The sequence below is a fragment of the Eptatretus burgeri genome, chromosome 2 (assembly GCF_056783735.1).
Source record: "Eptatretus burgeri isolate ZD-2024b chromosome 2, Ebu_testis_v1, whole genome shotgun sequence".
Classification (NCBI taxonomy): domain Eukaryota; kingdom Metazoa; phylum Chordata; class Myxini; order Myxiniformes; family Myxinidae; genus Eptatretus; species Eptatretus burgeri.
The window spans coordinates 153,203,110-153,222,346 of NC_140962.1; the positions used below are offsets into that span (position 1 = coordinate 153,203,110).

Sequence of the window (19,237 nt, forward strand, 5' to 3'; positions counted from 1 at the left end):
CATTAACTACATTTATCTTCATGCCTTTATTATAACACACAGTGGGGGTGGATGTACACGACACAATATTACCAAAGGGAGAAACAAGTCTGATTCAAAACAAACGAACGTGGTCAGAACACGCGATCGCACAATCATATGTACAACCACCAAAGAGAAAAAGTGTATGACAAAACTTGTCCAAGGTTTTGATCACAAAATAGAGGAGATAGTGAAAAATGCTCTAAAATACACTCTCTTCTGTAAAAGCACGAAACATGCGATTTGTGAATGTGACATCATGGAACACAGATGATGTACAATCCTCCTCTAACTGAGATAAATGCTGAGCAATTACATTTCAATTTCATTGTGAGCTAATCACATAATGCTGCGTTGTGGCGAATGTTTTCACATCAGGATCCAACGTGGAAGTAATCTCAATACCGGGTATGCACATGTGGAGACACTGTACATGTCCTATAAAGTCATCAGTGTTTTCTTTACTTTGCACTGTTGCACAATAGAAATGTGGGACAAGTAACCCTGGGGTTTTTGTCTCTGATCAGCAAAAAGGGTTGCTGGTTCAGCTAAATGTCAGATGGGTGAAAGACAAGCTGGGGGCTGGGAAAAAGAGGAAGCCTGTACTTTCTCCAAACCACAAGAACTTGGAATAGTAAAACAGGTAAACCACAAGATGAATCTTGCTTGACGCAGTTACGCAGGGTTAAGGTAGAGAAAACCATATATATGCAGAGCTGAAGCTGAGCTGGTCAGAGTTGGTCTATGCGAACTACTGTACATTCCTAGCCACTCTCCATATGCGCATATGTTTCATGTGTAATAAACTCTTCTTTACCTAAAGATCGGTGTGGACAGAACTCGATCTCAACATACACATCCCACAGCAATCACTGCATCGTACCGTCATCACATTGATCATACGAGCACTCTTGAATCTCAGCCTGAGGAATGGCAATGCATACCTGAAATCAGCTCCTGTTCCAGCTCAGAGGGTCTGCAGCTGTCTTAGCAAGCAAGGTTTGACGATCAATGACATCCTAGAGATGGTGTGTGTGAGTGTGAGTGTGAGTGTGAGTGTGAGTGTGAGTGTGAGTGTGAGTGTGAGTGTGAGTGTGAGTGTGAGTGTGAGTGTGTGTGTGTGTGTGTGTGTGTGTGTGTGTGTGTGCGCGCGCGCGTGCCCACGTCGACACATTTTCACTTCAATTTTTTTTCTGCAACCGCTTGTCTGATCGATGCAAAACTTTAAACATAGAAGGGATTCTCCATGGAAAATATTTTATTGACAACTCTGACGTCATGGCTCACATGGTATGGCAGTCATTTTGGATTGAAACTTGGCACATGTTATAAACTCCCCATGCGGTATACAAGATGATAATGATGACATCATCAGTGAAGTGGTTTTTCAGCCATAATTGGTTGCAGAAAAAAGCTGAAATCAGAAAAAAAAATCCTCATCCAAAAGAATCTGAAACTTCACTTATCTGATCTATGACTCCATGTGAATGAAGAATTAAATTTATGATGTCATCGGTCATGTGGTGTGGTGGCCAAATAGGATTGAAAATAAAAACGCCACAAAATAAATAAAAAAATCTTCTCCAGAACCGCTCAACAGATCGAAATGAAACTTCATACATATGATTGACCAGCCATGGAGAATATAGTTTGAATTTTTTTTTCATATTCACCTTCATTGACTTAATTTCATGTGCACTCCTGGTCATTAAATATCCTAACAATTAATCAATCATCAATAAAGCGACAGATAATGGCAATGTATGTGACATAATAGGGTACTTCAGTCATAATAATAGTGGGCCATAATAGTGGTGTGTTGTGTTAACGGTGGTATTTTTGTTCAGAATGCATGCGCAAGGCGAGACTATGTGCTCTTGTGAGTGTCATTTTAATTAAATAATGTAATCAGTGTGTGGTTTTTTTTTTTTTGGATGATTGACGTGTTGGTGTCTCAGAAAGACTATTTTGAATTTGCTCAGATTGTCTCGTGTTACCTCTAAAAACATTTGGGTGCATGAGTTGCACGTGTTGAATGATTATTGCGTGAGGCTATTACGTTACGTGGAAACTTACAATCAAGTGTTCTGCAGATCCCTCGTGCCAAAAAGGCACTTTGGAATGAACGCTGAAAAAATTCCTTCAACAATTATATTATTAATCCCACGTGTTCGGTGTTTGTGGCAGAGATCGTCTTATGACTCGGTCTTCATACCAGTTAAGCCCACCTCTTAACCACTCCAATGAACCACATGTCAATGCAATGAGCTTTGTTGTGTGAATGCAGTGAGCCTCGTCTCTCTCGTGTGAATGCACATGTGTCTTCTTAAAACCGATCAATACGAAAGCAACTTACCACGAATGTCACAATTGTGTGGTCAACTCTGCCGAGTGGGTTTTCACGTATTTCTGAAAGCTATTCGGATAACTAAATGCCTTTCTACATTCAGAACAGATGTAGGGGCACTCTCTCGTATGAATTCTCAGGTGTATCTGTTGGTATGTAAACTGATTGAAGCCCTTGCCGCAAACACTGCTGCTATAAGGTTTCTCCCATTGGTTGTTATCACCATTTGTTGGTTTCAGAGGGTGGGAGGAAGTTCTCCCAGAACTCAAAATCTCTACCTCCTTTTTTGGGAAAGGATCATTATTCATGAACCAAATTGTCTTGAATCTTTCTGCTTTACCGTTAGTCCCCCAAGCTTCATGCACAGAATACACTTTTCAGTGGAGGATGATTTCCTTCTCCTCTAAGAACCAGCTCTGTTCATTTAATCCTCTCCGATTTGGCAGGAACCTCATAGTTGTTGGTTGTTGAGCAGGCGACACCTTTTCAGCTTTGGTGTGGAGCTCTATCCTAGATCGTGAAGCAGAGATCCCCTTCCTCACTGGAGAAGGTGCAGTTATTAACCTTTTCAGCACACATTCCAGATGCTCGGTGTGGTCGCACAAACTTAGGACTCAGCCGACAAAGGGGCTGTGTCTCTTTCGTCACTTTCTGTGATTGATTGTCATTGTTTGGCATATTTTTGTTACAGCCAGCCATTTTGTTTTTTCCAAGAGGCAGTAGGGCCTCGGCTGCTTGATTGTGGATTTTCACGTGTTTCCGAAAGCTACTCGGATGACCAAATGCCTTTCCACATTCAGAACAGATGTAGGGGCGCTCTCCTGTATGAATTCTCATGTGTATCTGTTGAGATGTCGACTGATTGAAGCCCTTGCCACAAACACTGCAAGTGTACGGTTTCTCTCCTGTATGAACGCGCAAGTGCCTTATTAAATCCGATCGATTGGAGAATGTTTTTGGACAAAGTTCACAACTGTACGGACGCTCTCCCATGTGACGTCGCATGTGGATCCGATAGGGTGATGACTGGACGAATGCTTTCCCACAAAGAGAACATTTGTGTGGTCGATCCCTGTTGTGAAGTAACATGTGTATATTGCGGTGTGATGCATTATCAAATTCTTTGCCACACTCAGTGCAGGCATAAGATGTCTTTGTTGGGATTTCAGCACGTCTTACCAAATGGCTTTGATTATGTGCATGAAAAGGATATTCAGTGAACTTGTATTCTTTTTCCCTGGAGTCTGGTCGGTGCTTCTTCGTGTGCGTCTTCAAAGCAGCCTCATTGGTGAAGCTATGAGAGCATGAGCTGCAGGGGAACCTCCCGATCTGATTGTCACGTATCACTGAGAAGACAGAAGAAGAAAAATAATCTCAGCACTTGGTACATTAGAAAGAGGTTGAAGGTACAACATTAATCTGATCTCATAAGCAGTTAGAGAATGGGTCATTTGTATATCACACGAGCTTGGACAAAATGATCAATAAATCTAAATCTGCTCTGCAGTTCAACCTATTCTACAATGATAGGTACAGTGACAAATATGTATCTTGCAAAGAGGCTCTCATCTCTGATCGGTAAGAATACAGTCTTCCAGCCATTCTCACTGGAGAGGAGGGAAGAAATCCGGTTTGTTGGACTGGAACTCTTTCTTCTAAGTCTTCTTCTTCTTTTGTGTGCAGCATGTGGCTGTGTGTAGCAGTTATGGTGAAGGTGCTGGAGACTAATTAGGGATCAGATGGGGAACCATTTCGATAAATATGCACAAATTAAAGGTCGTCATGATGGATTCACAAAAGGGGGGTCATGTTTAACAATTTATTGCAGTTTTTTTTTTGTATGCCTTGTTGAGGCTCGTATGAGAGCCAACACATAACGCACAGCAAGGGGGCCATGAGACAGGAGGGGTGGGAGTGGGAAGGACAAAACAGTGGGGAACAGACATTAGGAGATCTGTGGAAGGGAGAGGGATGGCACGGGGAACATGGGGTATAACAGATGGACATTACAGGGACTTTCAGGAAGGAAAGCAGGGAATTTGAAGGAGGTGGGTATGGGGTGGATTAACGGTGGTTGAAAAGATCAAGGATTTGGATGTGGGACGATAAGAGGTGGTGGTGAACAGCTGTTTTGAAGGCCTGGAGGGAAGAATGGGATTCAACAGAGTGAGGGAGTTTATTCCAAAGGCAGCAAAAAAGAGGAATGAAAGAGTGAAAGTCAGCAGTGATTTGTGATTTTGGTAGTTTTACCAGAAGGGGGTTGTTGGCGGACCTTGAGCACCCTGCGGAAATATGGTGGGGACAAATCGCAGAGAGAGCGGGGGGGGGGGGGACGAGAATGGAGAGGAGATGGTAGAAGACAGAAAGACCACCAACCTGCCTCATTAAAGGGAGTCATGATGAATTTACTCAAGGGAGGTCATGTTTCACAAATTTATTGGAGTTCTATGAAACAATGGCTGAGGGAAGTGCACTGCATGTAGTATTTCTCGACTTTCAGAAGGCATTTGATAAGCTACCATAGTAGGAGGCTGTTCAGTCAGGTGAGGGCATGTCAAGTCACTACTCAGGGAGATAAACTGGATTATATTGATCGGAATCAAAGAGCGGCTGTGAGTGGATGTCTGGCAAGGAGGGTGAAAGCAGTGGGATCAGTACTCTGACCGTTATTCGTAACTTACGTCAATGATTTGGACCATGGGGTTAAGAGGTGGCTTTTCAAATCATAAGGTGACACAAGCTTGGATGTAAGGTAGATATCAGAGAGGAGGGTGATCACATTCAGGAAAATCTAAGTATGCATTGTTTGTCAAAATATTGGCAGATGTAATTGAACACAAAGAAACGTGAGGTGCGAGGGATGGGTAAGAATGATGAAAATAGAGATTACATGATGGAAGGGGACATCTTGGGGCATGTCACACAAGAGAAGAATCTGGGGGTAGCAAAATATATGGCCATTAGGCAGGCAGCACTGTGAAAGGTCGCCATATGGAAAGCCTATCGTATTTTAGGTCGTACTCATAGGCGGATAAATTGTCTATCCAAAGAGGTAGTTTTAACACTATACAGCAATTTAGTGAGGCTTCATCTGGAATATTTTATCTAGATTTGGTCGCACAATCTGAGGAAGGACATCGACAAAGTTGCCACCATAAGGGTTAAACATTGAGCAACTAGATAGATTCTGCATCAAGCTAGACGACCGAAGAGGAATGACAGAAAGAGACAAGACCTTTTACATTACATCGGAGGCCAATATGAGGGGAAGTGATGGAGATATTTAAGGTAATGAAGGGTGTACACAAAGTAAATGGAGAAGCGTTTTTCAAGAGCATGTACAGTGACAGGACCAAGAGCCAGAGCTTCAGAAAAAATAAGAGGTGAGTTGGGACAGTCGTAAGGCAGTGGGTCTTTCACTCAAATAGTAGTTCATGAATTGAAGTCTCCTGAGAAAGGTAGTGTTAGCAGCAGGCAAGCATCGGTTTAAATTGGAATGAGATACGTATTTAGAATCTGATTTGGAATTAGAAGGGGATTTAGAATTAAATTTGGAATGAGAAGGGAATTTAGAATTAGATTTGGAATGAGAAGGGGATTTAGATATGATTTGGAATGAGATACGAATTTAGAATTAGATTTGGAATGAGATACGTATTTAGAATTAGATTTGGAATAATAAGGGGATTTAGAATTATATATGGAATGAGATACATATTTATAATTAGATTTGGAATAAGAGGGGGATTTGGAATTATATATGGAATGAGATACGTATTTATAATTAGATTTGGAATGACTTACTTATTTAGAATTAGATTTGGAATAAGAGAGGGATTTAGAATTCTATATTGAATGAGATACATATTTATAATTAGATTTGGAATGAGATACTTATTTAGAATTCGATTTGGAATAATACGGGGATTTAGAATTATATATGGAATGATATACATATTTATAATTAGATTTGGAATGAGATACTTATTTAGAATTAGATTTGGAATTAGATACTTATTTAGAATTAGATTTGGAATAAGAGGGGGATTTATAATTATATATGGAATGATGCATATTTATAATTAGATTTGGAATGAGATACTTATTTAGAAATAGATTTGGAATGAGATACTTATTTAGAATTAGATTTGGAATGAGATACGTATTTATAATTAGATTTGGAATGAGAAAGGGATTTAGAATTAGATTTGGGATGAGATACACATTAGGAATTTGATTTGGAATGAGATATGCATTTAGAATTAGATTTGGAATAAGAGGGGCATTTAGAATTATATATGGAATGAGATACTTATTTAGAATTAGTTTGGAATGAGATATTTATTTAGAATTGGATTTGGAATAAGAGGGGGATTTAGAAGTATATATGGAATGAGATACGTATTTATAATTAGATTTGGAATGAGACACGTATTTATAATTAGATTTGGAATGAGATACTTATTTAGAATTGGATTTGGAATAAGGGGGATTTAGAAGTATATATGGAATGAGATACGTATTTATAATTAGATTTGGAATGAGACACGTATTTATAATTAGATTTGGAATGAGATACTTATTCAGAATTAGATTTGGAATGAGATACTTATTCAGAATTAGATTTGGAATGAGATACTTATTTAGAATTAGATTTGGAGTAAGAGGGGGATTTAGAATTATATTTGGAATGAGATACGTATTTCTAATTAGATTTGGAATGAGATACTGATTTAGAATTAGATTTGGAATGAGAAGTGGATTTGGAATGAGAAGGAGATTTAGAATTACATTTATAATTCATGATTAGATTTATAATTTGGTTTCTCAACTCAAAGAGAAGTGAGTGGGAGGATCTCAAATCTCCAATCTCAAATCAAATCAAATGAGACGTGGATTTCGAATTGGATTTTGAATGAGGACATTTATAATTAGATTTATAATTAGATTTCTCAAATCAAAGAATTAGATTTGGAATAAGAGCGGGATTTAGAATTATATATGGAATGATATACGTATTCATAATTAGATTTGGAATGAGATACTTATTTAGAATTAGATTTGGAATGAGATTTGGAATGAGATACTTCTTTAGAATTAGATTTGGAATGAGATACTTCTTTAGAATTAGATTTGGAATGAGATACCTATTTCGAATTTGATTTGCAATAAGAGGGGGATTTAGAGGTATATATGGAATGAGATACGTATTTATAATTAGATTTGGAATGAGACACGTATTTATAATTAGATTTGGAATGAGATACTTATTTAGAATTAGATTTGGAATAAGATACGTATTTAGAATTAGATTTGGAATAAGAGGGGGATTTAGAATTATATATGGAATGAGATACGTATTTCTAATTAGATTTGGAATGAGATACTGATTTAGAATTAGATTTGGAATGAGAAGTGGATTTGGAATGAGAAGGAGATTTAGAATTACATTTATAATTCATGATTAGATTTATAATTTGGTTTCTCAAATCAAAGAGAAGTGAGTGGGAGGATCTCAAATCTCCAATCTCAAATCAAATCAAATGAGAAGTGGATTTCGAATTGGATTTCGAATGAGGACATTTATAATTAGATTTATAATTAGATTTCTCAAATCAAAGAAATCATTTGGAATAAGAGCGGGATTTAGAATTATATATGGAATGGGATACGTATTTATAATTAGATTTGGAATGAGATACTTATTTAGAATTAGATTTGGAATGAGATACTTATTTAGAATTAGATTTAGAATGAGATACTTATTTAGAATTAGATTTAGAATGAGATACTTATTTAGAATTAGATTTGGAATGAGATACTTCTTTAGAATTAGATTTGGAATGAGATACCTATTTAGAATTCGATTTGCAATAAGAGGGGGATTTAGAATTATATATGGAATGATACATATTTATAATTAGATTTGGAATGAGATACTTATTTAGAGTTAGATTTGGAATGAGATACGTCATGAGAATTAGATTTGGAATGAGAAGTGGATTTAGAATTGGATTTGGAATGAGAAGGGAATTTCGAATTAAATTTGGAATGAGAAGGGGATTTAGAATTAGATTTGGAATGAGATATGTATTTAGAATTAGATTTGGAATGAGAAGGGGATTTAGAATTAAATTTGGAATGAGAAGGGGATTTAGAATTAGATTTGGAATGAGATATGTATTTAGAATTAGATTTGGAATGAGAAGGGGATTTAGAATTAGATTTGGAAGGAGAAGGGGATTTAGAATTAGATTTGGAATAAGAACGCGATTTAGAATTAGATTTGGAATAAGAGGGGGATTTAGAATTATATATGGAATGAGATACGTATTTATAATTAGATTTGGAATGAGATACTTATTTAGAATTAGATTTGGAATGAGATACTTATTTAGAATTAGATTTGGAATGAGGGGGATTGAAAATTGCATAAATGAGATACGTATTTATAATTAGATTTGGAATGAGATATTTAGTTAGAATTAGATTTGGAATAAGAGGGGGATTTAGAATTCTATATTGAATGAGATACATATTTATAATTAGATTTGGAATGAGATACTTATTTAGAATTAGATTTGGAATAATAGGGGGATTTAGAATTATATATGGAATGAGATACATATTTATAATTAGATTTGGAATTAGATACTTATTTAGAATTAGATTTGGAATAAGAGGGGGATTTAGAATTATATATGGAATGATGCATATTTATAATTAGATTTGGAATGAGATACTTATTTAGAAATAGATTTGGAATGAGATACTTATTTAGAATTAGATTTGGAATGAGATACTTATTTAGAATTAGATTTGGAATAAGAGGGGGATTTAGAAATGTATATGGAATGAGATACGTATTTATAATTAGATTTGGAATGAGAAAGGGATTTAGAATTAGATTTGGGATGAGATACGCATTAGGAATTCGATTTGGAATGAGATATGCATTTAGAATTAGATTTGGAATAAGAGGGGCATTTAGAATTATATATGGAATGAGATACTTATTTAGAATTAGATTTGGAATGAGATATTTATTTAGAATTGGATTTGGAATAAGAGGGGGATTTAGAAGTATATATGGAATGAGATACGTATTTATAATTAGATTTGGAATGAGATACTTATTTAGAATTAGATTTGGAATAAGAGGGGGATTTAGAAGTATATATGGAATGAGATACGTATTTATAATTAGATTTGGAATGAGACACGTATTTATAATTAGATTTGGAATGAGATACTTATTCAGAATTAGATTTGGAATGAGATACTTATTCAGAATTAGATTTGGAATGAGATACTTATTTAGAATTAGATTTGGAGTAAGAGGGGGATTTAGAATTATATTTGGAATGAGATACGTATTTCTAATTAGATTTGGAATGAGATACTGATTTAGAATTAGATTTGGAATGAGAAGTGGATTTGGAATGAGAAGGAGATTTAGAATTACATTTATAATTCATGATTAGATTTATAATTTGGTTTCTCAAATCAAAGAGAAGTGAGTGGGAGGATCTCAAATCTCCAATCTCAAATCAAATCAAATGAGATGTGGATTTCGAATTGGATTTCGAATGAGGACATTTATAATTAGATTTATAATTCGATTTCTCAAATCAAAGAATTAGATTTGGAATAAGAGCGGGATTTAGAATTATATATGGAATGAGATACGTATTTATAATTAGATTTGGAATGAGATACTTATTTAGAATTAGATTTGGAATGAGATACTTATTTAGAATTAGATTTGGAATGAGATACTTCTTTAGAATTAGATTTGGAATGAGATACTTCTTTAGAATTAGATTTGGAATGAGATACCTATTTAGAATTCGATTTGCAATAAGAGGGGGATTTAGAGGTATATATGGAATGAGATACGTATTTATAATTAGATTTGGAATGAGACACGTATTTATAATTAGATTTGGAATGAGATACTTATTTAGAATTAGATTTGGAATGAGATACGTATTTAGAATTAGATTTGGAATAAGAGGGGGATTTAGAATTATATATGGAATGAGATACGTATTTCTAATTAGATTTGGAATGAGATACTGATTTAGAATTAGATTTGGAATGAGAAGTGGATTTGGAATGAGAAGGAGATTTAGAATTACATTTATAATTCATGATTAGATTTATAATTTGGTTTCTCAAATCAAAGAGAAGTGAGTGGGAGGTTCTCAAATCTCCAATCTCAAATCAAATCAAATGAGAAGTGGATTTCGAATTGGATTTCGAATGAGGACATTTATAATTAGATTTATAATTAGATTTCTCAAATTAAAGAATTACATTTGGAATAAGAGCGGGATTTAGAATTATATATGGAATGAGATACGTATTTATAATTAGATTTAGAATGAGATACTTATTTAGAATTAGATTTGGAATGAGATACTTATTTAGAATTAGATTTAGAATGAGATACTTCTTTAGAATTAGATTTGGAATGAGATACTTCTTTAGAATTAGATTTGGAATGAGATACCTATTTAGAATTCGATTTGCAATAAGAGGGGGATTTAGAATTATATATGGAATGATACATATTTATAATTAGATTTGGAATGAGATACTTATTTAGAGTTAGATTTGGAATGAGATACGTCATGAGAATTAGATTTGGAATGAGAAGTGGATTTAGAATTGGATTTGGAATGAGAAGGGAATTTCGAATTAAATTTGGAATGAGAAGGGGATTTAGAATTAGATTTGGAATGAGATATGTATTTAGAATTAGATTTGGAATGAGAAGGGGATTTAGAATTAGATTTGGAATGAGAAGGGGATTTAGAATTAGATTTGGAAGCAGAAGGGGATTTAGAATTAGATTTGGAATAAGAACGCGATTTAGAATTAGATTTGGAATAAGAGGGGGATTTAGAATTATATATGGAATGAGATACGTATTTATAATTAGATTTGGAATGAGATACTTATTTAGAATTAGATTTGGAATGAGATACTTATTTAGAATTAGATTTGGAATGAGATACTTATTTAGAATTAGATTTGGAATTAGAGGGGGATTTAGAATTGCATAAATGAGATACGTATTTATAATTAGATTTGGAATGAGATATTTAGTTAGAATTAGATTTGGAATAAGAGGGGGATTTTGGAATTATATATGGAATGAGATACATATTTATAATTAGACTTGGAATGAGAAGGGGATTTAGAATTATATATGGAATGAGATATGTGTTTAAAATTCGATTTGGAATGAGATACTTATTTAGAATTATATTTGGAATGAGATACGTATTTAGAATTATATTTGGAATAAGAGGGGGATTTAGAATTATATATGGAATGAGATACATATTTATAATTAGATTTGGAATGAGATACTTATTTAGAATTGGATTTGGAATGAGATACGTAATGAGAATTAGATTTGGAATGAGAAGTGGATTTAGAATTGGATTTGGAATGAGAAGGAGATTTATAATTAGATTTATAATTTATAATTAGATTTATAATTAGATTTCTCAAATCAAAGAATTAGATTTGGAATAAGAGCGGGATTTAGAATTACATATGGAATGAGATACGTATTTATGATTAGATTTGGAATGAGATACTTATTTAGAATTACATTTGGAATGAGATAACTATTTAGAATTCTATTTGGAATAAGAGGGGGATTTAGAATTATATATGGAATGATACATATTTATAATTAGATTTGGAATGAGATACTTATTTAGAGTTATATTTGGAATGAGATACGTAATGAGAATTAGATTTTGAATGAGAAGTGGATTTAGAATTGGATTTGGAGTGAGAAGGAGATTTATAATTAGATTTGGAATGAGAAGGGAATTTAGAATTAAATTTGGAATAAGAAGGGGATTTAGAATTACATTTGGAATGAGAAGGGGATTTCGAATTAGACTTGGAATAATAAGGGGATTTAGAACTAGATTTGGAGTGAGAAGGGGATTTAGAATTAGATTTGGAATGAGACAAGTATTTAAAATCGTTAGATAGGAATTTAGAATGAGATAGATGGGAACAGGGATATTGGCAGGAATGGTCGGTAGCTGAGGTGTCTGGATGGGTAATAGAATAGCACCTATTTAATGATTACTATGTCTGTGAGGTCTCGCCAGAAGGTAAATGATCTGTCTGTGTTTGTTCATTTCTCACCTTACAACTGTGTTCTCCCTCCTCCCCTCTCCAAATAAACAAATAAATTAATAAAGATATAAAATTAGAAACATTGTTTTCGCAATGTATAATAGTGTGTGTGTGTGTGTGTGTGTGTGTGTGTGTGTGTGTGTGTGTGTGTGTGTGTGTGTGTGTGTGTGTGTGTGTGTGTGTGTGTGTGTGTGTGTGTGTGTGTGTGTGTGTGTGTGTGTGTGTGTGTATCTCCTTCACAACTCCAAAACCATGAAACAGAGCAGCCCAAAACTTTGCATGTAGACGAGGGAACTCCAAGGTGGTGTATGAATGACAATTGGGTGTTTGGGTTAATTTCAACACCCCTTTTGAAGATGTTTTTGGGGGTGCTCATTACAAAAACCAAGAAAAGCCTGACCAAGATGGTGGCGTGCCATCTTGATTAACCCACTGTCGCATCGCTGGGTTGTTCAGCTGTCATTTTCTTTGGCTTGTTCAAAAATCCCTTGACTTGGAACAGGCCGCAATGGTTTCTTTCCGTTAAGTATTCAATTTTTTTTTCACTTTCCTCACTCATATCATTAAATGTCTGATCGTCATACCAACAAATCGCTGGGTACATCACTGTTGTAAGTGCGATAGTTTTAAAATCAGGAGCTTGGAGCGATTTCTTGCATTAATATGATACGATTTTCCATGATGAGCTCTCATTGGCAAATTAAGGTATATAATCAAAATGTGAATTCGGCTTTGAGGATAAGATCTCGTGGACTAAATAAGTGTTGAAATCTGAAAATGGTAAGAAATCGGCGATGTTTTTGTATGTCTGTCCCATTACCAATCAGCTTGCTATCGCTTGCAAAGCCAGCCATCTCCATATTAACCATTTCGTTGGAGTGCTTGCTTGAGTGCTTAACCAACTTGGCGAGTGCGCCTCAAGCCGCTCATTTGTTCGTTTGCAAGCCATGACAATACACAGCATAAGTACCCGCACTCTCACTCTGCACTGCCCTTTTGCAAAATACAACCAAAAATACATCGATCGACAGACAAAGTTCATAACACACCCACCTGTGTTGGGGCCCCGTGGTGTCAAGCGGTGCATCGGGTGGTTGCTTCGCCTGCTGAAAATGTTGTGCAATTATGTTTTTTAACATGACAGCTCTACAAGCTGCTTGGTTGTTCATTTGTGAGCCGTTGTATAGATTATTTCAAAGGCTCCTTCGTTCACCGCTTTTACGTCTGGGAGCCTTGCGGATCTGAAAATGCCATTAAACTTAAGTTCAGAAGATCCCTCCTCCATAATTCAGTGAAGCCCCCCCCCCCACCACCTCCCTGCATACCTTCCTCATCCAAATTAGAGAACACCTTGCACCCACACAAACTGAGGGATGCTCAATGTCCATACTCTGTAAGACTTATGTGATGCTCTGAGTTTATCAAGTCATTTTTAAGCCTGGTGTTAGCTTAACGGTTAGAGTGGCTGCCGTGGGATCTTAGGGTTGAGAGTTAAAGCCCCTGTCAAACCATTGAATTAACAGCAGGTGGGTTGACTCAGCCTGTCATCCTTCCGAAGTCGGCAAACCGTGTATCAGCTTACTGGTATCCAGAAAATGATGCAGCCAAGCAGCCACATGCTGCACACAAATTTTTTTTTTAAAAGAGAACTTATCGTTGACTCGATCTGCCTGCTACTCCTCTGCGACACAATCACTGGGATTATGCTCGTTTGTTTTTGCCTCCACCTGTGGGTCAGCCACATGCTGAGTTTTTGGTTTTTTAAAGTTGATTCCCTACCTCCTCTGAAAGCCCTTCCTCACCCCTCGCCACCCCCCCCCCCACCCAGACCCCACCTCTCTCCCTATACCCTCAGCTCTTGGTAATTGTCCAGTGTTCTTGTGTTCATGATGAACTAAACTATACAATCATCCTGCCATCTCAATATCATCACCATCACCAATGTTCCCGTGTTATTCATCGATGGGTCCACCCGTCTCATAACATGTACTTTACACATTTTACACTTATAAACCTCCTTCATAAAAGATGTAGTTTACACATTTTACACTTATAAACCTCCTTCATAAGATGTAGTTTACACATTTCACACTTATAAACCTCCTTCATAACATGAACTTTACACTTATAAACCTCCTTCATAACATGTACTTTACACATTTCACACTTATAAACCTCGTTCATAACATGTACTTTACACATTTCACACTTATAAACCTCCTTCATAACATGAACTTTACACTTATAAACCTCCTTCATAACACGTACTTTATACTTATAAACCTCCTTCATAACATGTACTTTTACACATTTTACACTTATAAACCTCATTCATAACATGTACTTTTCACATTTCACACTTATAAACCTCCTTCATAACATGTACTTTACACATTTCACACTTATAAACCTCCTTCATAACATGCACTTTGCACATTTTACACTTGTAAACCTCCTTCATAACATGCACTTTACACATTTCACACTTATAAACCTCCTTCATAACATGTACTTTACACATTTTACACTTATAAACGTCATTCATAACATGTACTTTCCACATTTTACACTTATAAACCTCCTTCATAACATGTACTTTCCACACATTACACTTGTAAACCTCCTTCATAACATGTACTTTACACAGTTTACACTTATAAACCTCCTTCATAACATGTACTTTACACATTTCACACTTATAAACCTCCTTCATAACATGTACTTTACACATTTCACACTTATAAACCTCCTTCATAACATGTACTTTACACACATTACACTTGTAAACCTCCTTCATAACATGTACTTTACACATTTTACACTTGTAAACCTCCTTCATAACATGTACTTTACACATTTTACACTTATAAACCTCCTTCATAACATGTACTTTACACATTTTACACTTATAAACCTCCTTCATAACATGTACTTTACACATTTTACACTTATAAACCTCCTTCATCACATGTACTTTACACATATAAACCTCCTTCATCACATGTACTTTACACATTTTACACTTATAAATCTCCTTCATAAGATGTTTGATATTCTTGACATTTCCTTCTCACAATCACTTTTACCTAACCTAGTTATGTTATTAACTCTTCTCTGTTTACTCAGGTACTGATCTGAGTCTCATTCTCCTCTTCACTTTCTATGTCTCGGTTGCACCACGTGGACAATAAATTAACTTGAGATCACGACCCGTCCATGTTAACACCACTCACCGTGCTCCGGGTCCCTTCCCTCTGGAGGCCCAAGGGAACCCTCCTCCTCCTTCACCTTGATCCGCACGACCCCACCAGGTCCTCCCTCTGCGGTCTTCCCACGTCCGGCCACGACGGTCCGTTCCGATCCTCTCCCCGCACGGCACGACTCCATGTACCGACAGAGCTCCACGTACATGGTGTACGTGAACCTCCGTGCGGACAAAGAACACAGTCGAACCCTCACGGTCGGGGGCTCGGCCCGGGCACAGAGAGCTCCGAGGATCTCGATCCCGAGCTCGGTAACGGCGGCTCGGAGAGACTCCTCCGGTAAACCCTGGATCTCCATCCATGTCGGGACGGGACCGGGTCCACCACGATCTCTCGTCCGGGCCATTGTCCGATAAGAACACGTGCCGCGAGATTCAAACAAATGGCACGTGTTGGGGTCCGTTTAACTATAACGGGGGGGTTAAAGATACACAGAATAAGAGAATTTTAAAATTTGATTTCTAAATAATAAAGGAATAACCGAACGTGGCGGTTTTTTTTTTTTATTTTCAATAATTTTTGGAGGTGTTTAGTTTAAAGTTAAAACTCAACCTGCCTGGTCCCGCCAAGAAAAATTCCAGATCACCTGTGTGGTCATGACGTATGACGTCATCGCCACGATGATTGTTATCTTCACACACAAAGCATACTGGTCATGTTTCTTCCGTTTCTTTTATTTATTTATTTCTTGACTTATTTATTTCGTTACGAACAAATACAACCCCTCGCTTCGCTGAGGGGAATTTAAAGGAGGAAGTAAGGAGAGAGGGAGAGAGGAGGGAGGGGATCCAGGTGGGGTGGGGAATTGAGGAAGGAGGGGGAGTGAGGAGAGGTGCAGAAAAGAAAGGCAGCATGGAGGGAAGGCAAGTAAAAGCAGCGTGAGGGGAGGGCAAGGGAAGGAAGCGTGAGGGGAGGAGAGGGCAAGGGAAGGAAGCGTGAGGGGAGGAGAGGGCAAGGGAAGGGAAGGCAGCATGAGGGGAGGGGAAGGGAAGGCAGCATGAGGGGAGGGCAAGGGAAGGGAAGGCAGCGTGAGGGGAGGGGAGGGCAAGGGAAGGCAGCGTGGGGGGAGGGGAGGGCAAGGGAAGGCAGCGTGAGGGGAGGGGAGGGCAAGGGAAGGCAGCGTGAGGGGAGGGGAGGGCAAGGGAAGGGAAGGCAGCGTGAGGGGAGGGGAGGGCAAGGGAAGGCAGCGTGAGGGGAGGGGAGGGCAAGGGAAGGCAGCGTGAGGGGAGGGGAGGGCAAGGGAAGGCAGCGTGAGGGGAGGGCAAGGGAAGGCAGCGTGAGGGGAGGGCAAGGGAAGGCAGCGTGAGGGGAGGGGAGGGCAAGGGAAGGCAGCGTGAGGGGAGGGGAGGGCAAGGGAAGGCAGCGTGAGGGGAGGGGAGGGCAAGGGAAGGCAGCGTGAGGTGAGGGGAGGGCAAGGGAAGGCAGCGTGAGGGGAGGGCAAGGGAAGGCAGCGTGAGGGGAGGGGAGGACAAGGGAAGGCAGCGTGAGGGGAGGGGAGGACAAGGGAAGGCAGCGTGAGGGGAGGGGAGGACAAGGGAAGGCAGCGTGAGGGGAGGGGAGGACAAGGGAAGGCAGCGTGAGGGGAGGGGAGGACAAGGGAAGGCAGCATGAGGGGAGGGGAGGACAAGGGAAGGCAGCATGAGGAGAGGGGAGGACAAGGGAAGGCAGCGTGAGGGGAGAGGAGGACAAGGGAAGGCAGCGTGAGGGGAGGGAGGACAAGGGAAGGCAGCGTGAGGGAGGACAAGGAAAATCAGTGTAAAGGGAGGACAAGGAAAGGCAGCGTGAGAGGAGGGCAGCATGGGGGGAGGACAAGGGAAGGCAGCGTGAGGGAGGGCAAGGGAAGGCAGTATGAGAGGAGGGCAAGGGGAGGTAGCCTGAGGGGAGGGCAAGGGAAGGTAGCGTGAGGGGAGGACAGGGAGGGCAGCGTGAGGGGAGGACAAGGGAAGGCAGTATGAGGGAGGGCAGGGGAGGCAGTATGAGGGGAGGGCAAGGGAAGGTAGCATGACTGAAAGACAAGGAAAATCAGTGTAAAGGGAGGACAAGGAAAGGCAGCGTGAGAAGAGGGCAAGGAAGGCAGCGTGAGGGGAGGACAAGGGAGGGCAGTATGAGGGGAGGACAAGGGAAGGCAGCATGAGAGAGGGCAAGGGAAGGCAGTATGAGGGGAGTGCAAGGGAAGGTAGCATGAGGGAAGGGCAAGGAAAATCAGTGTAAAGGGAGGACAAGGAAAGGCAGCGTGAGAAGAGGGCAGTGAAGGCAGCGTGAGGGGAGGACAAGGGAAGGCAGCGTGAGTGGAGGGCAAGGGAAGGCAGCGTGAGGGGAGGGCAAGGGAAGGCAGCGTGAGGGGAGAGGAGGGCAAGGGAAGGCAACGTGAGGGGAGGGGAGGGCAAGGAAAGGCAGCATGAGGGAAGGGCAAGGTAAGGCAGCGTGAGGGGAGGGCAAGGGAAGGCAAGGGGAGGGGAGGGCAAGGAAAGGCAGCATGAGGGGAGGGAAAGGGAAAGCAGCATGAGGGGAGTGCAGGGCAAGGGAAGGCAGCGTGAGGGGAGGGCAAGGTAAGGCAGCATGAGGGGAGGGCAAGGGAAGGCAGCATGATTGGAGGGCAAGGGAAAGCAGCGTGAGGTGAGTGGAGGGCAAGGAAAGGCAGCGTGAGGTGAGGGGAGGGCAAGGGAAGGCAGCGTGAGGGGAGGGGAGGGCAAGGGAAGGCAGCGTGAGGTGAGGGGAGGGCAAGGAAAGGCAGCATGAGGGGAGGGCAAGGGAAGGCAGCATGAGGTGAGGGCAAGGGAAGGCAGCGTGAGCGGAGGACAAGGGAAGGCAGCGTGAGGAGAGAGGAGGGCAAGAGAAGGCAAAGTGAGATAAGGGGAGGGCAAGGAAAGGCAGCGTGAGGGGAGTGCAAGGGAAGGCAGCATGAGGGGAGTGGAGGGCAGGGAAGGCAGCGTGAGGGGAGGGGAGGGCAAGGTAAGGCAGCGTGAGGGGAGGGGAGGGCAAGGTCAGGCAGCGTGAGGGGAGGGGAGGGCAAGATAAGGCAGCGTGAGGGGAGGGGAGGGCAAGGTAAGGCAGCGTGAGGGGAGGGCAAGGGAAGGCAGCATGATTGGAGGGCAAGGGAAAGCAGCGTGAGGTGAGTGGAGGGCAAGGAAAGGCAGTGTGAGGTGAGGGGAGGGCAAGGAAAGGCAGTGTGAGGTGAGGGGAGGGCAAGGGAAGGCAGCGTGAGGGGAGGGGAGGGCAAGGGAAGGCAGCGTGAGGTGAGGGGAGGGCAAGGAAAGGCAGCATGAGGGGAAGGCAAGGGAAGGCAGCATGAGGGGAGGGCAAGGGAAGGCAGCGTGAGCGGAGGACAAGGGAATGCAGCGTGAGGGGAGAGGAGGGCAAGGGAAGGCAACGTGAGGGGAGGGGAGGGCAAGGAAAGGCAGCGTAAGGGGAGGGCAAGGGAAGGCAGCATGAG

The 19,237-nt window shown here is 40.1% G+C and overlaps 1 protein-coding gene across 1 annotated transcript; it reads right to left on the reverse strand.

Moving 5' to 3' along the window:
- Positions 1-30: 30 nt before the first annotated feature.
- On the reverse strand, positions 31-16,192 carry LOC147033597 (uncharacterized). Its single transcript, XM_085857598.1, has 2 exons — positions 15,775-16,192; positions 31-3,714 (listed from the first exon to the last, which is right to left on the reverse strand). Exons 1-2 carry the CDS (start codon positions 16,148-16,150, stop codon positions 2,879-2,881), a joined length of 1,212 nt encoding a protein of 403 aa, XP_085713724.1. The 5' UTR covers positions 16,151-16,192; the 3' UTR covers positions 31-2,878.
- Between the last annotated feature and the right edge of the window lie 3,045 nt (positions 16,193-19,237).